The 24,174-nt window shown below is 45.0% G+C and overlaps 1 protein-coding gene across 8 annotated transcripts in view; it reads left to right on the forward strand.

The window, feature by feature from the left end:
• The window catches only part of AUTS2 (activator of transcription and developmental regulator AUTS2), a 1,120,208-nt gene that overhangs the window by 148,188 nt on the left and 947,846 nt on the right, over positions 1 to 24,174 (forward strand). The window contains exon 1 of one of the 8 annotated variants that reach the window (XM_075904283.2): positions 23,497 to 23,702. The exons of the other annotated variants lie outside the window; for them this stretch is intronic. Within the exon in view, the coding sequence (XP_075760398.2) occupies positions 23,538 to 23,702 (165 nt within the window). The 5' untranslated portion in view covers positions 23,497 to 23,537. Of the gene's footprint in view, positions 1 to 23,496; positions 23,703 to 24,174 lie in introns of those variants that run through there. 8 annotated transcript variants of the gene reach the window in all.

Raw genomic sequence — 24,174 nt, forward strand, 5'->3', positions numbered from 1 at the left:
AAACGTCTGCACCAAAAAGCCATCTTTGGGAAGGAGGACCCAGGTCTCTTGAAAGGAGCAACTCTTGAGTATTCTCTCAAATATAACGATTTAAAGGGTAGGAGCCATTCCATTGCCCTGACTAGAGATGTAAGAGTGTAGTCAATTAACTGATGAGCAAAAGATTAATGCTATAGACTACATGCATTTCTCCCTCCACTCCCCCACCTCCAGTAAATTTTTTAGCAGGCTGGCCAGCAGCCCATCTCAGTCCTAACTTGCAACAAGACCTACCCCTGCTGCAGCTCTGCATTTAAAGTGTATTAGGAGCTGGGTGGGCAGGCAGACCGGCTCAGTCCCAGCTCATGTTGGGTCTGGGAGTTCAGACCCTCCATCCCACCCCCTGGACAGCGTGACAGGCAGCCAGGACAGGCAACAGGCAGCCAGCCCACAGGGGGAGCTGGTTTTTAAACTGGCTCCGCTCGCGGACTAGCTCCCACCTGACACCCCGCATTGCTGCCTCTGGTACAGAGGCAGCAGCGTGCAGTGGCAAGGGCTCCTCAGGAGAGGAGCCAGAGCACACTGGCTGCTGGCCCCGGCCCCTGATACTGTAGAATAGTTGAGTAACCAATAAGAATTCATGAGTTTAACCGACTATTCAGCTAACCGATCTCTAACATCCCTAGCCTGGACTGGTTTTAGGTCAATGCACTTTTAACATGAAATGAGTCTCGAAAATATACACAACCCGTGAGAAATTATGACCCACCTCTTTTCTTTAAGGGCCACCTGAGGCTTTTGACTATCCAAATCTCCCCTGGTAGTCTCTCAGCTGACATTACCTGGCAAGAAAATAGGTGATGTGGCTGTCTTTTTTCCTGTTGATTTGCCTGTGCAGCAGCTGCATATTCTGTGCATTGACACTGGGGTTTTCAGGGAGAGAGAGGCAGAATTCTGTTGTCATGCAGTGAAAACAGAAGGGTGAGTTTATCATTGCTTGGGGGAATAGGACACATGCCACTACCATGTGGGAAAGAAGGGGAGGACTACAGGGCTTATGTATTCGTAGGAAGGAAAGCATTTTAGATCCTGTACTTTGAGGTCCCAAAGCCTTATAGCTTCAGAGAGAAGTAAGATTGTTTGTCTTATCCATCAATAATTGCTTCCTTTAATTGCTTTGGTTTGTGAGCTTCTTCCTAGCAGGGTGGGCTAAGATTTCAGTTTTGTTTTTATTTGCATAATCACTTGAGTTTGTGCCTCAAGTATTTTGCTTGACACTCAAGACTTTGCTGGAGTAGAATTTTGTCAGTTATTGTCTCTATCTCTTCCTTGAAAGTGGGTGTGAATCTCTGGCTTTAATTCAAGGGAGAAGTGGCCTAAGTGCACTGTTACAGTCATGAATCTGTTTAATTGGGGCCTTACCCTTTGGTGGTTTCTCACTCATACTTATTTGCACATCTGTCTTGCTGAACAAATAGATCACTTTTAGCAGCTATACCCAGTGTCTCCCACTGGGCTGTGCAGAGTGAAGTATGTCTACCCAAGTTGTCTGCATTTTCCTTTCATTTATTAAAATGACTAATATTGTCTTGTCTTTTCCAGATGCTGGGTTCTGACCCCTTTGGGTCCCGGGAAAGCTCTTAGATGCGTCAGGGGGCTGTAGACAACACAATGCTTGTCCTGGGCCGGTGCAGAGGGGATGCCAAGCAGTGTTCCCTCTAATTTTTCCATTCACATGTGGAATAAATTTCATTACATGCACCGAGACATGTGCTGATGTGCACCAACCATAGAAACCCATGCTGCTAGCTATGGGTGCTGTGCTAAGGTGGACAGAATTTGAATCTCTCCTGGGTGACTGTCCAAGCACTAAGCTTACAGGGAACACTGATGCCAAGCATTGTTACGCGTGAGGTTATGATGCCACTTAGGTTTGGCCCAGCTATTTGTCCATCTGGACGCATGGAGTCGGTTTTATTACTATAAATGTATCTATTTATGCCATAATATATACTATATATTTGAGAGAGTCTGTGTGTTCGTCTGTCCATCTGTGAGTCTGTTTGTTCAAGAACGCCTCCTAGGAGGTAGGACCACCAAATTTAGAATGCAGCTTCCTCATATCCGAATTTAAAACAAGGTCAGGCCAGGATGTGGCCTGGAATATGTCCGTTTCTCATCACATGGAAAGGGAGGGCTGTGACAGCAGGGGCTGTTATACTTCCTGAATGATGACTCGAGACAGCAAACAAGTGTATTCCCCCCCCCCATACACACACACACTCTGATAGCCCCAGGCTGGCCCCGGGGTACTGCTGCTGGCCAGCCAGAACAGCCTCTACTTCCCTGGGGAGCAGCCACTGGCTGCCCCCACCCCTTTTCTGACTCCTGCACTCCCACCACTTCCCCTGCGCTCCCCACACTTTCCAAACCCCTACCCTGACTCCTGCACCCTCCCTTCAGTCCCCTGTCCTGAAGGACTCAAGCAGCACAGGGTAAATCTTCTAGAATATTTGTGTGTGTAGGAAGATTTACTTTGTATATGTGTGTCTCTATATGGTATGCCATTTCTTCGTTTGCGAAGGTGACTCCCTTACAGACCACATTATGAACACTGCCAGCGACTGTAAATATGTATATATTATGCACATGTACATTAACATTTATATGGCACCGTCCGTTGTAGCTGTGGTGACACATGTGCCTGGTTTCTATCTCTAAGATGCAGCAGGCGAATCATTTAGGACTTGATAAACTCAACGTAGCATCGTCAGTATTTCACCCTAACATGATGTGAAGAAGGTCATCTGACAAAGGTCTGCCCCACTTAAGCATTTGTTCCTCCCGTAAAGATGTGACTAAGGTCGCTTGCTTGTTCACTTTCCCTCCAAGCTAGTCAAGTTAATACATAAAATGCTATAAATGGTTCCTAATTGAACATCAGTAATGTTGACTGGTATCCATGTGTTGAAATATTGGTACCCATATATTCACTGCGAAAGACTAAAATATTAAAACATACACCGAGGATAAATACTTATTTGTCTCTCTTTATAGGCAACCATAATACATTCATCCTTATAGCTCTGGGCTCTTTTTACACATTTTTAAAAGCTGCCATATCAGATAATAAGAGGACAGTAGTAAAGTGTAATAACCTGCCATATAGCTATGGGTATATCAAAAGTAGTTGTCATCCCAGGGCACGTCTACACAGTAGGTCTAAAGTCGGAATAAGCCACACAACTTCAGCTATGTGAATTACGTAGCTTCAGTCGAAATAATTTATTTTGGCCTTTCGCGCTGTCTGCACAGCAGGAAGTCAAAGGAAGAACAGTCTTCCTTTGACTTCCCTTACGCCTCATAAAATGAGGGTTACCATGAGTCAGAATATGAACTCTGCCAGTTTGACATTGTCAAAATAAAGGCTTGTAGTGTAGCGGCGCTCTGTTATTTTGGAATAATGTCAGTTGTTCTGAAATAACGCTGCTGCCTAGACGTACCCTTTAACATTAGTTTTGTAGCCCAAGGTATAGCCAAAGCCACAAGCGACAGACATTTTAGCAGTGGCTCTGTTCTAGCAAATGATGTAAACACATGCTTGATTGTAAGCAAATGGGAAGCTCCATTTAAAGTCAGTGGTATGCCCATGTGCTTAATATTAAAGACGTGCTTAAATGCTTTAGCAAATCTGGAGCTCTGGCGATATGTCTCCTGTTAATGGCTTAAGGATAACTGCCTCCTGCTACTACCGGCTCATGGCACTGCTTCTTAAAAAAAAGACTTCTCTGTCCCTGTACGTGACTCACACAACCATTTGTTTGTAACTTTGAACTTATCCCCTGGGAAGGCAAGCACAAATATGTACTTATGAAACTTAAGTCAAGCATGTTCTGCATTTTACTTCCAGTCTGACAGATTCTCCTCTCATTTTGAGCAGGGGGCTTGAATTTTCATAGGACGCGGGCTCTGTGCCTTTTGAAGAGTTGTTGCAGGAGTTGTCAGCAGTGGTCTCTAGGGTGGCATTTAACTTGTGTAGTTTTTAGTTGCTTGGGCCAACTTTTAAGTAATGGGGAAGAGTCCAGTGTATTGGTTAAGTGTGTGTGATAGTGTCTTCTGCTAGTAGCTCAAGGGTAACCATATTCTACTACTTTCTGTGTTATTCCTTTGCAAAAAGGATCATAACTCTTGCACAAAAGGCTTTAGGGGGAGAAAAATTAAACTCTTCCCTCTTCAAGCCCCTGTAAGAAACAGCAAGTATTTCAAGAAGCCCAGATGTGTAATAAATCATGGCACTAACCTATCCGGAGGCATGTACACCTGGTGGAAGTCTTCACAATTGCTGTTGAAAATTTGTCAAAATGAAGTTTACAGGATCTTGCGCAAAACGGGTTTTTTCCGACAAATGGCCCCGTCCGCACAGGGCTTTTTATCGCAAAAACCTCTTCTGCAAAAAGGATCGGAAGAGAATATGCAAATGAGCGCTCCATTTGTAAATGAGCACTCCATTTGCATTTCCTCTTCCGAAAAACGGCACTTTTTGAATTTAAATCCAATGCAGGTTCTACCTCAAACTCAAATCCCCTGGCCCCACCTCCTTTGTGCCTCTTCTCCAAGGCCCCGCCTGTGCTCACCCCATCCTCCCTACCTCCTCCATCCTCCCTTCCTTTCACCAGGGAGGGGCAGAGGGTTGGGGTGCAGGCTCTGGTCTTGGGCTGAGGGGTTTGTAATGTGTGAGGGGCTCTGAGCTGAGCTTGGGGCAGGGATTTGGGGCACAGGAGGGACGGGCAGAGGTTCGAAGCTGGCTCTATCTGGCCACTGCTTACGGCAGATGGCTCCTGGGTGGTGGTGCAGTGGGGCTAAGGCAGGCTCCGCCCCCCCCCCCCGGCCCTGCACCACTCTCAAAAGCAGCCAGCAAACCCCCTCCACGTCCTGTTGTGCCCCCCTCCACTCTGTGAAGGTGGAGGGGCACCCTGACATCAGCGCCCCCTCCTTTCCCTTCCCTGCTCTGCACATCAAGCGGGAGGCTCCGAGTGAGTGTGGGGGGGGGACAGCTCCAAGGCAAAGGGCAGGAGATGCGCAGTAGTGGGGGGAGAGGCAGCTGAAGTGCCAGCACTTGGTAGCCTCTTGGCCAACCAGTCAGGATCACCTGTTAGCCTGCAAAATGTACCAATAGGTCCCGACCTACTGGCTGGTGACCACTGCTCTACTGAGTATGAGTGCAATTGAGGTAGCAGAGAATCGGGGCCAAATTAGAAAACGAAAGGGTGTCTTGTCAGGCTACGAATGTTGCCCTTCTTTCATCTGGCTTTGCTATTGTTGAAGCTGCCTCCCCCCCCCCCTTGTCAATCCATCAAATTAGACTTTTTACTGCCAAGTGACAATAAGGCCTCTGGACAAATGCAGGTGCTCAGTAGCTGTTTTGAAAGAGAATTTCAGCAAAGGGATGACAAAATCTCGTACAACTTAAAAGGGGCAAAGAAATGTGATTTGCTAAAATAAAAAAAATGTATTTGGGTATGAGATGAATTTTATGGGATTCTTTTTGTGTGTAAAATTAAAGGGAATCTGTCAAGTGTATCAAGTCCCACATTAAAGCTTACTTCAAATTGCTAAAAGCTAGTGAGGAAAAGCTCTGTAGGTTACAAATAGGTTTGCCAGATACTTTCACAAAAAATGCCAAACATGGCGGGGGAAAAAAAAAAGGTTGCTGCACCTTTAGGCTACACTGGCATGATTTTGTGCAAATACTTTTAATGGAAAAGTTTTTCCTTTAAAAGTATTTGCGCAAGAGAGCGTCTATACTGGCGTGTGCCTTTGCGCAAAAGATTTACTTTTGCACAAAAGCATCCGGGCCAGTGTAGACGTGCTCTTGCGCAAGAAAGCTCCGATGGCCATTTTAGCCATTGGGCTTTCTTGCACAAGAAATTGATGTTACCTGTCTACAGTGGCCTCTTGCACAAGAACACTTGCGCAAGAGGACTTATCTCTGAGTGGGAGTGTCAGAGTATTTGCGCAAGAAGCACTGACTTCATACAGTAGAACATCAGTGTTCTTACGCAAATACTTGCAGCCAGTGTAGACAGGTGGCAAGATTTTGCGCAAAAGCTTGCCAATGTAGATACAGACTTAGATTTCCCTGCATAGTTTTTTTTCCCCCCTACCGCCACCAGATGCGGTAGGGGAAAAATGTCCCCACCAGCCATCTGTCTGAGAAACAGAAAATACCGGACATTTTATATGTCCGGTATTTTCTGTTTTTTTATCAGACAGAAGATGCAATTACCGGACTATCCAGGCAAAAACTGGATACCTGGCAACCCTACTTACAAATAATGGAAGGTTTCCCTCTCCAGAATCCACTCTGCTGTTAAGAAATTGAACATTTTGATAGTTTATATAGGACGCAAGGTATTTTTAAAAAAGCGTTTTGGCATTTTAGCCCTGTAGCGAAACTGTCCTAACAGCTACACTGATTGTGTTGCTAATGTAGTAACAAAGAATTCAACAGTCCTGTTAATTTCAAATTCTGTTTGAAATACAAATAGATAATCCAGTGATCACAGTCGATAAAAAGAAGATGACTATTAAGGCTTGTTAGGGTTACAAAAAGTGCAGTGTAAAATAAGCAGAATTATAATGAAAATAAAATGTATGTTCTTAATGCACATCAGTTCAGGAAAACGCTGTGTACTGCCAACAGTAACCACGAGCAACATTAACCGAATTGGCTAGCTGTCTGAGGAGCATGATGGGAGTCAGCACTCCTGAGTTTTGTACCACATGGCACTAGTGATCTGTAGAGTCACCTTAGGCCAATTTGTTCTTTGCCTCCATTCCCCTCTCTGTGACAGGGACGTAATTACTTATTATCTTACTGTGATGTTGTGGCCTCGTGGTAAACATTTGGAATGTACTTAGTTATTCTCAGATGAAATACATCTTGTAAAGTCTTTGGAGTGGGGATTTGCACTGCAGTGTTGCATATAATGAATAAGAGCGGCAATTAAAGTTATTTCTGTTGTTTGCCTAGCTGACCAAGGCTAATGGAAAGCCATCTCCTATTGCACGGGTGGCCAACCCATTAAAGGCAAAGAACCACAGGTTAGATAGACATCTGTCAGGGATGGTGTAGACGGAGCTTGATCCTGCCTTGAGGGCGGGGGGCTGGACTCGATGACCTCTCGAGGTCCCTTCCAGTCCTATTATTCTATGATTCTATGATTCTAACCACAATAGTTGGGGATATAGCCCCGGAGGGAAAAGTTGTCAATCAAAAAAAAAAAAAAGATGCTGCCCCTTTTAAACACAACTCTGGATGGCGTTTGGCCACATCAGCTCCCGCAAATCCACGTTGCTTTGCTGTGTCGGACAGTGAGCACAGGAAAACGGGGACCATCGGCCGTTTTTAGGGACGGCTTCTTCGCAAGCCACGCTTGAAGGGGGGAAGATAGGGTTGCCAGATGGTTTCAACAAAAATACCAGACACACTTGATATTACATCACAATCTACATTACATCTTAGTTAGAAAGTACCGGACATTTATATTTTCTCGGTTATATTTTCTCAATTTGTTTCCCAAACAGAAAGCTCAAATACTGGACTGTCCAGTTCAAAACCAGATGGCAACCCTAAGGGAAGAGCCACATGCGGCTTGCGAGCTGCGGGTTGGCCAGCCCTGTCCTATTGGATCAGGACCCTTATGGGTCCCCGTTAGATTCTGGCCCCGACTGTTATCTCTTCAGATGCACCCAGAATAACAACAGACGGCTTCGTTAGCCACATTCTCTGTAGTGCTTTTCTTGGCTGCAGCTGGAGCAATCCTGCTGAAACTATGAGGATCCTGAGCTCTCTTGAGAAGCTGGATGTTAATTTCCTGACATGCTGTGAAGTGGATTTGTGTAATGATGAAATTAGTGGTCCACACTGCCGCCTGTGTGTGCCTGGCATCTCAGCTGTGCACCTGAAGAGCCTGTGACAGAACTACTGTTGAGAATAACATTTTATAACCAAGGGAGTTGCTGTGGAGACAAGGGTTGAAGGGGTGGGTCAGGGTAGTGGGGGGGGAGGGGGGAGGAAGGGGGAGGAATATGAATACGTTGCTAGAGGGATATTTCGTCTATTAGCTTTTAAGGGGCAATTAGGATTTGGCACAAGTTTGCTGAAAGCAGGGTTATCTGGAGCTAGGAAAAAAGATGTTCAAAATATTCAGATGTACGCTGTCATGTAGCCTGGCACATGTTTATATGTTAAATGTATAACTTGCCATTATTATACAGCAGTCTATACAGCAGTCCCATTTAATTGATCTGCTACTTGATATTCATATGGCGGACTCATCCCTTTTTCTTTTTGTACACTCAGAAGGAAGAAATAATTAGTTTTGCAGCCTGTATCTGACTCATGTGTTCACCATATGCACTGAGTTAAGACTGATTAGCTTTAAAGCACCACTTGCAGGAGTTTGGACAATCAGAAATTACTGTGCTTGTGCCTAGAAACTTAGGCATTTCTGCTTATGTTATGAAGCATATTGTCATTTGATGACAGAAAACGTAACATCTGATTTTCCCCCCCCCCCCCAAAGTTGCATGTGTAACAGTAGCCTCTCGAGGTGGCTGGTTTTCCCCCTGGTTGGTATCCATGCACTCAAGTGATTAATGTTGATGTGTTGTACAGGATTGATCCCTGCAGGCAGCTTGCAGGGTTTTTTTGTTCTCAGTAAGTGACAACAAAAAGACAACTTGGTAAGGGGGGAAAAAACCCTCCCTACCAGTAACAATTGATTTTGATGACACAAACCACATGAGTAAGGCTTTCAGGATAATACCCTGAGGCTAACATTCTCTGAAGTGAGGAGTGATTTTAGGTGGTTCCATTTTTGGGAGCCCAACTTAACCCCCTCAACAGGGTTTGATTTTCATGGGGCAAGTGCTCAATTATTTCAGAAAATATGGGTTTTTAAGATAGCTGTAGTTGGGGACCCAGACTTCACTAGCTACCCTTGAAAACCTTGACCCAAAGTAAAGTTTACAAATTCACAGATATATAATAATTTGTTGTCAGACCTGATCTTTCCTTATTTGTATTAATACCTTTACTAGCATAAGTTATCTTGTGAACTCAGTGAGTCTGCGCACACAAGTAAAGTTACTCATAAACATACAGGATCAAGCCATAAACTGTGGGTTTTTTTTATCTTGACTCAGTACTGTGGAAGGTGCTTACTTTTGACCTAGCAATTATCTGACAATAGATCATCTCTGGAGTGGGTTTCTTAGGGTGTTTTTTTTTTTTTAATTTACTTTCAACATCCAAATGTGATAGCAGAGGATACGTCTACACTAGGAAACTATTTTGAAATAGTCATTTTGGGAGTTATTATTTTGAAATAAGTTATTTCAAAATAGTGTATCCTCACTACGGGGGAGCCTTGAAATTAATCCAAGGCAGGACCAATAATGAGAATGTGCCATCTTGACTTAGAACTCCAGGAAGCACTGGGGAGTAATTGCTCTGAATGACGGAAAGGAGTCGTAATTTTAAAATGACAGCAGTGGAGCATCCACACTACTGCTGTTTCATAATAACTATTTCAAAATAAGCATTATTCCTTGTGGAAAGCAGGAGTTATTATTTTGAAATAACTAGCCTCTTACTTCGAAATAACGGGCTCGGTAGTGTTGATGCTCCGCTTGTTATTTCAAAATAAGGGGAGTTATTTCGAAATAACTCCCTAGTATAGACCAGGGCAGAGGGTGATACTGATGGTTTAAAAACAAGCCATGAGGAAAACATACCCCTGTATTTATCATCGAGTTGCTTGTTCCTTTGCACTAGCATGTAGTTGTTCTCAGAGCAAGAGGGATATTTAAAATAAAACTAATTAAAACTTTCATGTTAAGTATTAGCTAAAAATTAGGCCATCTTCAATCCTCTTAGGGTATGTCTACACTAAGGAGTATTGTTGGAAAAACAGCCATTTTTCCAACGAAAACTGAGTTACATCCACACTGCAATCGCATTCTTTCGAAAGTAAATCGAAAGAACAAATGGGGTTTTTCTGGCATTGGTAACCCTTTTTCTACAAGGAAGAAGTATTTTTCCGAATGAGTTCTTTCAGAAAAAAGGCATGTATGGACTGGGAAGAGGGAGTTCTTTCAAAAGAAGAGGAAAGCAGAAAAAGTACAGGAGCTCTAGTGGCCATTCCGCCCATAGAAATCATAGCTTACATGCGAGAGAGATTCATTGCGGACACTATCTTTTGAAAAAGCAGATCACTTTTTCAACGTGCTTTTGTGTGTGGACACTCTCTTTCGGAAGAAGTTTTTTTTCGGAATATCTCTTCCGAAAAAGGGTTCTTCCGAAAGAAGCCTGCAGTCTAGACTTAGCCTTACTTATTTTTAACCAAGCTTCAAAATTGCACCTATACTGCTTATCAGTACCCCGTCAAAAACATATTGAGTTGGTTGAACCTAAGAATTGGTGAATGCTAAATGTTCTGATTTATGATGCAATTGATGAAGATGCGGGTACATTAGTATTTTAGTTTACATTGACCGTAGAGGAAGCCTAAGCTAGCAGCAAGTGTGTCAAACTGGCTGCCAGTCAATCCAAAGAGCCTCTTGATGGATGGGTTGCGTGTTGGCTTGTCTGACACTTCTCAAAGATAACGACAATGACATGCACCAAACAAGACTGCCTGTCAGCTCGTCTTCAGATGTCGGTTGCCAGTACTTTTAATGTAAATCATATTAAAATTGGAGATGGGCCCAAATTGGAACTTCAAATTCACAGTGTTGAATCTGGATGAGGATCTCAGATCTGACTGATCACCCCCAAATCTTTTCATGTACCCTACCTGCAGGGAAATTGAAATTTGGAGAGGAATCTGGTTCTGGTTTCACACACTTTCTGATTTTAATTAGTGTGGTGACTCACTTGTAGTGAGCCAAGTTAAGCTTGCAAAAGCAAACAAGTCCAGATTGGCAATAGAAATGTGATTGCTCACTCCCCATATTGGCTTTAGAAGGTGCATCATGTATGTGATGCGATAGGCTCATCATGGGCAAATTCTTTGCACAGTTGATACAGTGGTGGATTGCTGTCAACTAAATGGGTTTGGATTTGAACCCAAGTTAGAATGTTAGAAAGGCACAACAGACCAGGTTAAAGAACATAGGAGTTTTTATACCAATCCAGCAGTGTGTCCAAGTCCAATATCCTTCTGCAGAGGTGCATACTTTCTGCTCCAGAGGAAGCAATAGCTCCCCTTACCTCAGTAAATCTGGATAACCCTTTACAACAAACAGTCCTGCTTTGTCTACAGTGTTTGACTCTGGTCTCCTTGGCTAGTGAATTCTACAGGCTGACTGGACTTGATATGGAATTGCAGATTAAACTCAGGACTTTCTCATTGTCTGGTGTCAGAACCCTGTCCGTTGGATCCTATTTTTGTAGCATCGTGTCTTCATCAGGATTCTATTGTTACGGCTCCTTGGGAGGTTAAGCAAGACTTTTGAGGTTTATCCTTGCTTTTGTGGGTGATAGGTAGATAAACAGAGACTATGTGATCTGCAGTGACAGGGCATGTCACACGGTGTCTTCTGATTTGCTGAAACATCCAGTATTACAAGTAGGTAGAGCAGCATATACACAGATGACAAAACAATTAAACAGCAATGAAACATAAAGGAAGGAAATTAACAAGTAACCCAATGCATTTGACACAGAGATCAAAACATATTGACGGTGTCTCACAACTCTAATAATTCTGTTGAGCAGTGCAAAGCTTAACATTGATGCTCGTGCACAACCTCTGATTAACATTAAGTGGGGCTGTCATTCTGACATAGCTGGATAAACCAATATTGAATAATCTATTAAATATGTCAGACTCAAAGAGGGAGAGCAAATCTTATTATATTATTTCAGCTGTAATGAGGTGGGAGATAAAATCATAAACGGCTGTGTTTAGTGACTTTTTCTCTGACTGTATCTAAAGGCACCTGGGTTTTAGTTGCATTAGGGGAGAAGCTGGATGTGCGCCAAAAACGAACTGCTGCCCAGGAAATAGGAGGCGGAGAGGTGACTTATGTAATCTGCACAGAACACGTTTATAAATCCAATGAAATTAGCTACAATCTTCCTTGAGCTCCTGACAATTGTAATGAATGTCATTGCATTTAACTGGAAATACTAGTTCTGTGGTTTTACAACACGAAGCCTGCCTTCTTGGTTTTTTTCTGCTTGATAGACATTTCTTTTGAGATCTCGTTTGTGCTATTGTCACTAATGAAGTGGATCAGACCCTTACAAACACTCGCTCAGAAAGCCATCTATCCTACTATCTAATCCTACATTTTATAGATTATCAATGTTGCTAAGTGAAGCCTAGAAAGTTAAGGATGCCTCTGCAACCTTATCTCTACCCTCTTGTGTACGCATTACAATGCTGTCTTTTATTATGTGATCTCATACTATTCTTTCCACACAGGAGGGGGCCTGGTCTCATTTATGACTTGATCCTGCAAGGTGCACATCCCCCTGGTCCTGACCCAGAAGTGGGACTGGAAGGGACAGCCTGCTTTGCTGGATTTGGGTCAGAGTAGTGTTCTCTGTAAACTGCGTGGTTGCTAAGGGGAGATTCAAATGCCCTCCAACGGATTAGCAGAGCACTCACAGCTAGGTTCTTTGTTTCTAATGGTGGTGCACATTCGCACATGCTTAGGTGCACCTAGAAATTTATTCCGTGTATGGTGGAAAAAATCCACACATGGATGGAAAAGATTAGAGGGAACATTGAGTCAGGGTCCTGACTTTTTTGCAATATCAGTGCCTTAATGTGCAGGATGGATGGTGTCCCGGAATAAGGCAGCTGTTTATTATTTCTTGTCATTCAGTTAAGTTATAGTCTGTGGGCCCTTGCCTTGTTTACTGCACATTATCCAAATCTTGCCCTCCTCATTATAGTATCTAAGCCATTCCAGGACATGTAATGCATGTATTGTCCCAGCACTCCTGTGCACCGGGGCAGTATTATCACCATTATTTTACAAATGCAGAATTGAGACACAGCAAAATTAAGTGGTTTGCCCAAGATCACATGGGAAGGCAGTAACAGGGGCAGAAAGAAGCTGCAGACCTTCTCTTCCATTGGACTCCATCTGTGCTGTGGGTATCGGTCTCGCAGCATGGAATTCAGGCTATGTCTATACCGCAAGAGCTCTTCTGCAAAAACGTCTTGCGTAAGAGCGCGTCCATACTGCAAAAGCACATTGAAAAAGTGAAGCGCTTTTGGGCAAGACAGCGTCCGGACTGCATGGATGCTCTCTCGAAAGGAAACTTTGATTGCTATTTACAGAATGGCCACCAGGGCACCTGGGCTTTTTTTCGATTGCCTCTTTTTGCGCAACCCCCCCCCCCCCCCCCCCGTTCCCTGTCCACACACACCTTTTTGCACAAGAGCTCTTGCACAAAAAGGAGTTATTCCTGGTAGAAAGAGGAATACCTATTGCGCAAAAACCCCTCTGCTCTTTCAATTTTTTTTTGGTGCAAAAACATGTGAGGTGTGGACACTCCACGAGTTTTTGCAGAAAAACGGCTGTTTTTCCGAAAAAACGCTGTAGTGTAGTGTGACAGGGCGCTCGCCCTGCACTGGCCCTTTAAGGGCAGACCCCGGCCTGAACCAGGGCCGGGGAATTTAGCCCAGCTGAGGCGGTACTAGCCCATTAGGGCCCAGCTGGGCGCTATAATAGAGAATGGGCTGCTGCTGTGGAGGGAAGCAGTGAGAACCTGGCTGCTGAGGGAGGAGGAGGCTCCCTGGAGCTAGGGCAGGGCTGGGGAGGCCAGGCAGTGCTAGGGGAGCTCTGGCCCGTAAATCCCCAGACTGCAGGGCTTGAAAGAAGGCCCGCTGGAGGAACATCAACCCCCGGAAGGGGGGCTCAGAGACAGACTTGGGCACTGCCGGAGGGCAGTGTGGCGAAGAGGACGCCGCAGCTGGGAGTAAAGAGGGGAGACACCACCCCAGAGGAGGCACCCTACCTGCCGAGGGAGCCAATTCCTGAGGACAGACGGCAGGGGGATACGGTGGTGAGTGAACCCCCTCACATGTAGACATAGCCACTGTGACTGCAGTGAATGAACAGGAGAATTTGGAGCCTCATCCCCAATACAGGATGAAGTCCTGGCTATGTTGAAATCTGTAGGTGATCTGCCATCAACTCCAGTGGAACCAGTGTGTCACCCTCAGTATGGAACACTGCCCCATTCTCTCTCCAATGTTTGAGATAAATGGGGCATACGTTGAGTGAAAAAATGTGTGTCAAACCTGGAGATACTCTAAGATAGGCTTAATTGGATGCCCTTCCTGTCCTAAGAGGCCAGGTAAACTATTTCCAGCACTGCTTAAAGTCATAGGTTTAACCTCTAGAGTTTGCATTCCACAGTGAAAGGGACTGGAGAGTTTTAAAAAGCAGATGATAGCGGATACCTATGGGTTTGGTCCTGTGTTTTCTGTTGGAGGAAGGGACAAATGGTTTGGGAATAAATAGAATCATGTTTACACTCCTTGTTCAATTCAGCTGCTTGCCCAGCTTCTTTCTTCCGGTTGGAATGGCAAAGTGCTGAATAATTCATATGAAGAATTGTTAATCCCTCCTTCACCTTCCCTATTGCTCTGGGGTACACCTGCTTTTGATATGTTGCAGCAAGCAACTACTGAGGTTTTTTTATTGCAACTTCCCTAGTGAAAGCTACAGAGCCAGCCTGCCTTCTGTATTGCAGCTAATAGAATAGACTGATTGGAATGCAAATACATAACCATACTCAATGCCCCTGGATTTAGGTAGCAGGGCACCCATTTGAATTTTAGGTTTTTTGTTTTGGGTTTTTAATTTTTTAATGCTTATTTAGAATTGGTGGTTTTTGATTTTTTTTAACCATCTAACTAGGTGCAGCTGACATTTTGAAAGGAGCCAGCAAAATTCAAATGGATTATGAAGTCTCTGGCACACAAATCTGTTAGCAATCTGTGCAAACAGAATCTTGTTCTGGTAAATTATGAATTACTAGATAAATACTTGTGGGATAAACAGAATATGTAATAAGAAACCATTAAGTGTATTCCCATATGGAAGGAAATTATATTTGAACTCTACCTACTTTTATGGTGTCAGGAAATGGCATAAAAAGGAAAATTACATGAGATAATTAGAAGCTTTTAAAATTGCACTTTGCCTATGAACAACTATATTTGTTTGACCTCGTAGGCTGAATACAACCAGTTGTCTTTTCTCTCCTCAGACCTGTAGGTGTTGTTGAATGAAACTCTTATGGCAACAGCAGATAAAATTATTTGCGGTCTCTGGCTGTGTCTGTTTTTTTTTTTCTTTTTTTTTTTTTCATGGCTCCATTTATAGGTAATACTTTTGGCTTGATTGCAAAAGTGGCTTGGACACCATTGCTTTTATTAACATTTTACTACTTTATAGTGTTGGACTGGACAAAGCACAAGAGGGAACAATCTTGTATTGTCACAGTTGTGGCTAATGTGTTTTTAACTTCTTACTGGGTGAATACACTTAAAGAAAAGTACCAATAGAAAAATGGGAAGATGTAAATTCATATTAGCATGGATTCTTCTAGGGGTTTTATCCTGCTGTGAAAACTGGGTGATGCAGTCAGTTAGGCTATGTCTAGACTGCAAGCCTCTTTCGAAAGAGAGCGTCTAGACTGCACGTTGAACTTTCGAAAAAGCGGCTTGCTTTTTCGAAAGAAAGCATCCAGTGAGTCTGGATGCTCTCTTTCGAAGAAGCCCTATTTACATTGAAGAACGCCTTCTTTTGAAAGAGGAACTTTCGAAAGAAGGCATTCTTCCTCGTGAAATGAGGTTTACCGCCATCGAAAGAAAAGCCGCATTCTTTCGATTTAATTTCGAAAGAACGTGGCTTGAGTCTGGACGCAGGGGAAGTTTTTTCGGAAAAAGGCTACTTTTCCCGAAAAAACCCCTGAGTCTGGACACAGCCTTAGGGTATGTCTAGACTACATGGCTCCATCATCAGAGCCATGTAGATGAGTTTATTAGACATAGGAAAATGAAGTGGCGATTTAAATAATCGCTGCTTCATTTACATCAAAATGGCTGGCACGCTGTGCCGGTCAGCTGTTTGGCGGCACAGTGGGGCAGTCTGGACGCGCCGCAGTCGACAAGGGAAGCCTTTGTCGACAGCTCCAGTATGCCTCATGAAATGTTGTGGCACCAGCCTGAAGTGTTCCTGAGTCTGTGAGGAGAGAGGGGGAAAGGAGTTGAACCCAAAAGGGCACGACAGAAACTCGTTATAGGTTGTAATGAGACTATTCATGTAAAAGGGCCTTTGCTGGTTTCAAAGAGTAGGTGTGTCTAACGGGTCTCCTAATTTCAGTTTCAAAGAACATAGAATTATCTTGAGTTGTAAAGTAGAGAGCTACTTAGTAATATAAAGTGGATTCAGACAACATCCAATCCATAGTTATTTTGTTCCCAGCCTAACTAAACCAGCCTTTATTGCCCATTTGTGGCCATACCCAGGTGTAGGAAGCCATGACTGGGATGGAACTGCTGAATAGATGGGGACTATTGCAGAATTCCACATGAGTTAAGAGTCTCTCCGCAAGAGGACCCCAGTGATAGCATAGCAGAAGTTGTGTGTAAGGTAGGTTGGCAGAGCGTGGCAAATCCTGCTCTGCACCTGGCTTCTAAGGATTCTACAGAGTATTAAGGCTCTTGCAAACCTGACCGTTTTGAAAGCAATAGAGAGATTTATTGTTTCCAAACAATGGCAGGTTTGAAAGAGTCAGAATGCTTTGAATAGTGCCGGATGCACCTGTTGAATAGTGCCGGATGCACCTGTCCACTCAACTGGGCCAGCTATTGGCAGGATACATGCAAGTGGTGATAAATACTTAGCTAACGAAAGTCGGATTCTCTAAATGGGAATCATTGGTCTTGTCCATTCAAGATTAGCAGCAGAAGATAGTATTTCACTCAACGGCAATCCGTAAGAACGTTGTCTTCGTTCTTTTTGGAGGTTGGATGAAACACATTGAAGAAAAACCCAACCTGCCCTTACCAAAGCCAATTAGCTCTCTGCAATTTGTGGAAGGGCTCAAGAACAAGTAGAATGTGGCAATAAAATAAATGCTGGGGGAAACTGCTAAAATAGCCAACAGTGTGAAGGACTCGAATTGGGACCTGACAAGGAGCAGAGTGCCCTCTGGTCCCGGCTGTTAGGAGTCATCCCGGACTGCAAAATCAGGCCCATGAGGACAATCCATTTTTTTAAGGGTAAGTCAACCTGTCCAGCCAAGTTGTGATTGTATGAGAGTCAGCCTTAATGCAGCTAGTTTGGGTACTAAGAGCAATAAAGCTGCTGTAGCATGGGTGTTCTCCTGTAAACCCCTCCAGGACGTGGTTACATACTTGAGCAACTGGTCCATGCGGATGTCCAGTCTGCTGCTGCTTCGCTGCTGTTGGTATCCCAGCGAGCCTGGTGAAAGGTAGCTTGTGCATATCTGTGTGCTGCAGTCACAGCTTCGGTCAACGCATAGATGTGCTCTCCAAGGGCACAGTCACTGATGAAATGTGAGGCCAAAACTGTTGACGTCTGTGTTCATGTACATATGCAAAGGAGTGTGCGTTTAGAGAGGATTATTGGGATTCTGGCACTGAAAATCTCCTGAAGAAATCTTAATGCTGTAAGAAACTTTATTAAGTTAAATCTTCTTGACTTCAAGTTAATGCCTTTGGGGAGTAAACTATTAAAATGCATCTGTCAGTGTGATAGTAAGTCATTGTATGTAGCTTCTCAAATAGGGAGGAGGGCATAAAGATACATCCTCCAAAGATACTCCCTTGGAGAGATGCATGCAAACTGCACTCACTAGGCTAAGTAGCCGCCTTTTATACAGGCTCAGGGCAGCCTCCCTAGTCCAGGAGACAAACAGGAGCCCTGGCCCACTGGGGGCCTCAATCCTAAGGGTAGAGTTGGAAAGACGGGGCCTACTGAGGCCCCATAAGACCGGTTGCTTGTTCGGAACGGAGACAATGATGAACTCATGACCCCCATGTCTGGTGCATTAAGGACTGCTCTGGTCAGAGCTCATGGTAGACTGGAGGGATTCTCTGGTGAGCTTGTTTTTGTGTGTGGAGGCTCTTCGTCACGTTGTCTCTGTAGCGCTTTTACCTTAAGAATAAAGTCAACTTGTACAGATTGGACCTCCCCAGTCCGGCACCCTCGGGACTTCACTCTTCCTAAATGATGGAGTTTGCTAGACCATAGAATCATAGGACTGGAAGGGACCTCGAGAGGTCATCGAGTCCAGCCCCCCGCCCTCAAGGCAGGACCAAGCTCTGTCTACACCATCCCTGACAGATGTCTATCTAACCTGTTCTTAAATATCTCCAGAGAGGGAGATTCCACCACCTCCCTTGGCAATTTATTCCAATATTTGACCACCCTGACAGTTAGGAATTTTCTCCTAATGTCCAATCTAAACCTCCCTTGCTGCACTTTAAGCCCATTACTCCTTGTCCTGTCCTCAGAAACCAAGAGGAACAAATTTTCTCCTTCCTCCTTGTGACACCCTTTTAGATATTTGAAAACCGCTATCATGTCCCCCCTTAATCTTCTTTTTTCCAAACTAAACAAGCCCAGTTCATGAAGCCTGGCTTCATAGGTCATGTTCTCTAGACCTTTAATCATTCTTGTCGCTCTTCTCTGTACCCTTTCCAATTTCTCCACATCTTTCTTGAAATGTGGCGCCCAGAACTGGACACAGTACTCCAGCTGAGGCCTAACTAGTGCAGAGTAGAGCGGCAGAATGACTTCACAAGTTTTGCTTACAACACACCTGTTGATACAACCTAGAATCATATTTGCTTTTTTTGCAACAGCATCACACTGTTGACTCATATTCAACTTGTGGTCCACTATGACCCCTAGATGTAATAGGAGAGGTCTGTTCTGGCCCTTCTTCGCTGGCCTCCTGGCAGGGCTCCCCTCCTGGCTGTGGGCTCTGGCTCCCTCACTGTCGCTGAGCTCAGTTGTATCCATTTTCTCCCCCATAGCCTGGCACTTCCACCATCCAGATGGGAACACTGCAGGAGGTTGATTTCCCAATATGTGCCTTAATCAAAAGGGGAAGCACTAGAAACCCCCTAGGAATCCCATCCTCCTGAGACCACCTGCTCAGTTTTGCATATTCATGAGGTTTGATTATCGGACTGATCTTTTGGAAGCTTATCTCAGCCTCCTCACCTGAGGAAGTTCTTCCATTCACCAACGCACAGTGTGCCAGCTGGTGGACTACAGCAAAGAAGGAGCTGTGTTCCTAGACATCTCGCCCTTCATGAGGCAAATCGGCAGCGGTTGACTTTCTTTTCTAGTACGGTAATAGGCTGGGGTCAATCTCTAGAGCATTTCAGTAATACTTCCATATAATTGCACAATACTAGAACCAGGAGGGATTCCTTATTCCTGTTGATGGAGATATAATTCCTGGAAGTAGAAAGATTGAGTGTTTTTAAATATTTAATCTTAGCTTATGTAGCTACAGGTGCAGCTATTTTTCCATATCCTCCTTAAAAACATCCCACCAAGCAAACCAACCCCCAATTTTATAACCTCTTTGCCTGGGCAGTGAGTGAAATCCTGTGGCAGTGAGTTCCACAAGTTGAATCGAAACATGTCTTTTTACTTGTGGCTATTTTATGACTTAGGCAATGTTTGATGATCCTTCTAGCGCTGATGGAAAAGGGCACACTTTTTAAGGTAATTTCAGACACATTGTGATTTGGAACGGCTGCTGCAGATAAAAAACCACAGATGGCTATTCATATAAGTGCAAGGTAAAAAGATGAGGATAAGAGTGCAGGGGAACCTTAATTAGAATGATGTTGCAACGCCAGCAATTTATTCCTGGCTGCTATCCAGAATGGAGTGTGTGTGTGTATGTGCATAGCAAGCATCTTCGTTTTCATGCTGAGAATTTCTTTTGACCCCTTGTCCCTCCAGATGTGCCCGTTTTATGCCCACATGCCCCCTTTTTACTCTAATTATGGTGGTCAACACAGTGCATGCCCACGGGGCTGGAAACTTGCTACCACCCCGTGCCACCTACACCGAATACTTAAGCTTCCTTCTGCCTGAGTGAGAGTCTCTTTACTGTCCATGCAGAGCACAGCCTCCTTGTGCTCCCCTACTGTTGTGAATCCGCTTGGAGGATCAAGGCTTAAATGCTATAACTCAGCAAAGGGCGCCTGGTATAAATGATGTATTTATCCTTAGAAAATTGGCAAGGAAAATCAATTATAGAATTTCTAATAGTATAGAAATCTTGGTAGGTATCTGTGAACTGAGTAGACCTTTGCGTAATGATGGCAATAGACATGAGAACACATCCGATTTTAGTTTTTATGACCGGTTCTATTCATTTTAATTAATTATAAATGTATGGGTGATACATTCGGAGGAGCCCATGCTTAATTATAATTACAATGCACTTAATTATAGTAACTTTGCTGGGACATGAATATAAATAGAACAGGAGTGATGCTCAGAAAATTGCATTTGACCTCTCTTTGCTTTGAAACCTGTTGACACGATGTTCTAGAGGAAAAAGGTGGCAGTAGGTTGGGAGTAGAACCTGTTAATTCTCCATTCACGGGTCTTGGCAAGTGTGATTATAAACCAAGCCCAACTCAAATAAATGACATAAAAAGACCATCTAGGACTTAACGGAAGACACTGTAGCTGGTGAATTGGTGATAATGTCACAGCCCTGCTGCTGTGTACACAGAGTGAGTGATGTTGTGCCCTAGGCTTTCTTAAGCCTGTCTAGGTTGACACTGTCGGTGTGAGCCACACAAGGTTTGGAGTCTGGGCTTGCTTCAGATAAACATTCAGAAGTCTGAGTGTCTACCCAGCCCCATTAGCAACTGGGAAGGAAATTTAGTGGGAGTAGCTTCTCTCTCTGCTTTGGATTCCAGATCCAAACCAGGATTTAATTTTCACTAATTTTTGCAAGGCCAAACCCCCAAAACACAATAATTTAGGGCTAGGTGCACAAAGATACTGAAGATGCAAATCCACGCTCACTGGATTTTTCAAGTTGAGCATCTAGCTTCACTTGCAATCAAGGCGAGCATTAGAGAAGGTTCTGTGGTCTAGTGGTTAGAGCAGTGGTCTGGTATGCAGGAGACCCTGGGTTGTCCTGGATCTGCTGCTGGTCTCCTGGGTTACATTATGCAAGGCACTTTACTTTGCTGCAGTCCTGCCAATGGGGATGAGGGGAGGGTGCAAAGAGGGTATTTGCTTTGGGTCCTGGAAAATCAAAGACAGTGGCTGGAGCCCTAGGCCCCTTTGAATTGCTGTTGAGCATTGGAACTCTACTCTGCATAGCTCTTAGGACTTGGGGAGGGAGGGAGGGAACGGCTGCCTGAAGCCCCACCCCTTCTGCCTGAAGCCCCACCCCTTCTGCCTGAAGCCCCACCCCTTCTGGGAGTGCGGTGCCAGCCCACTTATACCACGTGTCGTATAGCAGGGAAACTGGCCACGACCAGTGAAATCATCAGACTCTATCCTCTCTGCCCCATTGAGGAGCCGTGTCAGAAACATGGCATCATTTGAAAAGTTCTCATTCTCCTAGGGAAAAATGAGTTCAAGTGAGCCCGGTTAGAAGCTAGGTAGAGCATGGATACGAAACTGGTATCTGCATCCGTAAAAATGAGCCACGGATATCTGCATCTGTATCAGCAGATGTGGACGCTCGTGGATATCCGTGGATTTGCAGAGCTCTACGGAGAGGCGCTAATACCTCTTTCCTTTGCTGCAGACATAGTTTGGAAGAGTCATAACTTGCGTGTAAGAGAGGATGGTGACACCCTTGCATGGGTGCTTGCTGCTGCACATGCGATTTGGATCGTGGCCATTCACGTTTTGTGGGGCAGAAGACTGGACCTCAGTTGGATAAATCCTGTGATCAAAAGCAAAGTTCCTATTCCTGGCCACTATATGTAGACCATGTATCCAGGCTAGATTTTGCATGGCTCCATTAGCGCCTTAAGTCCATTCCTGTCTTGCAAGATAAGACTCTACCTTGTCTAGTAGTTTGTAATCGGTTATTAGGACAAGACTTCACTGAAAGAAAATCCGAGGGCAAAGGAAAGCGACATGCCTGTGGCATAAAAATGCTGCTAGCAAGCTTGAGGCATATCAGAGAGATTGGTCCTGAGAGTCACATTTTGCTGCCTTTCTGCTTTTGAACTTTTTTTTTCATTTGCCTCTGTCTGAGGTCTGGGATTTCTCCTGAGTTGAAGAACTGACTGTTTTTGATAATTTGAATAGGTATCACCATTCAGTGGGGAATACATGTGCAGCCGGAAATGTCTCTTAAAGCCAATTTGTACTACAAGTTGTATGAAATGATTTCTGGAGACTGCAGTGTGTTTCTGCTGCAGTCTCTCTGCCTGTATTGCTTGCATTCATCACCTGTGCCATGGCTTGTGCACACCCCGTCTCTTCAGATGAGTGTTCTCAGGGGTGTGGACAATGCCTAGTCAGCTGCTGGATTGTCAGCAACCTTACTGGTCTGTACTCCCAGCTTTCAGTCCCGGGCAGTACATCCTAATGGCTAGAGTCAATAGCAACAAGGATCAATAGGGGTAGCCCTTGGTTCAGGGCAGCATGGCCCAATGGCCAGAGTCAACATAGGTAGCCCTTGGTTTAGGGCAGCACGGCCCAATGGCCAGACTCAGTAGGGGTAGCCCTTGTTCTAGGGCAGCATGGCCCAGTGGCCAGAGTCAATAGGGGTAACCCTCGATTCAAGGCAGCATTGTCCAATGGCCAGAGTCAGTAGTGGTAGCCCTAGGTTTAGGGCAGCTCAGCCTAATGGCCAGAGTCAATAGGTGCTTGGGGTAAGGATGTTAAATTGCAGTTAATTGACTAGTCGAGTAGTTGATCGAATTTCTGCAGTCTTCTCGCTTTTATATGGCTCTAGCATTTGGAGCATGCCCATTCTGGGTGGAGGGCCGGGACTTCCTCTGCCCACGGTGTTTTAACCCCTCTTGTCTCAGTGCACAGCCTGTCACAGCCTGATTTTACCAAGCTGAATTGCTTCACTCTGCCGCCTTGTCACCCATACTCAGCCACTACCCTCCAGATGCTTCAGTGTATTCTGTAACATGAATACATATTAAACTATGGAAAAATGACTTTAAGCTACAATGCAAGTGTGACAGGGCGCCTGCCCTGCACTGGCCTGTTAAGACCAGGACTCGGGCCCTGATCCAGGGCTAGAAAGAAAGAGGCCAGCTGGAGCAGTTTAGGGCCAGTGAGAACCCAGCTGACAACTATCTAGGGCAGCACAATTGGCTTGTGGAAGCCAGCTGAACCCATTAGGGGAGTGAGAGCCCCAGGTGGCAGGTATATATAGAGAAGCACAGGTTGCTTAGGGGAGGCAGTGGAGGGCTGACTGCAGAGGAAGCAGGAGCTCCTGGGAGGGAGCCAGCTGAAGGAGAAGCATGGGAGCAGGGAGCTCTCCCTCAGAGGTTGCCAGGGACTCCAGGAGAGGCCGGAGGAAGGCTGAGGCGAGTTGGTGCCAACTGGAGACTGCCTGCCGGGGGGACGCCGGCCTGGAGATCGCAGCCAGCTGGGCAAGTCCAGGGGAAGGAAGCCAGGGGATCCAGGTAGGAAGTAGCCCAGGGCAGGAGCGGGAGCCGTCCCTCCTGGCCCGAGAACCTCGGTGCGTTCGGCTGGATGGCCCCACCGAGGGAGTGATCCGGTACCTAGTCGCTCACAGGGCCCTGGGCTGGGACCCGGTGGAGTAGGGTGGGCCCGGATCCCCCTACCTGGGGTGCGCCCCGCTACAACAGTTGTAAACTGCTTTGTGGACTCGGCCTTGCTTAAAGGGCCAGTTATATACTGCTTGGTGGCCTATGATGAGCAACCCAAACAGACTGGAACTTGCCCTGCGAGGGGCTATATGAGGACAGTCAGGGGCACTGAGGCACAGTGGGGGCGTGCCCCCCTGACAGAAAGTAATCCAGGGACACAACTGTTTCTGATCCTTACCCCATCCTCTCCCACTTATCCACTGCATCTCATGTTCTGGTGCCTAAGATCAACCCTTCTTTTAAAAACCTCAATACAAAACCCCTC

This window comes from Pelodiscus sinensis, chromosome 21 (assembly GCF_052426305.1).
Source record: "Pelodiscus sinensis isolate ZL-2025 chromosome 21, ASM5242630v1, whole genome shotgun sequence".
NCBI classification, from domain to species: Eukaryota; Metazoa; Chordata; order Testudines; family Trionychidae; genus Pelodiscus; species Pelodiscus sinensis.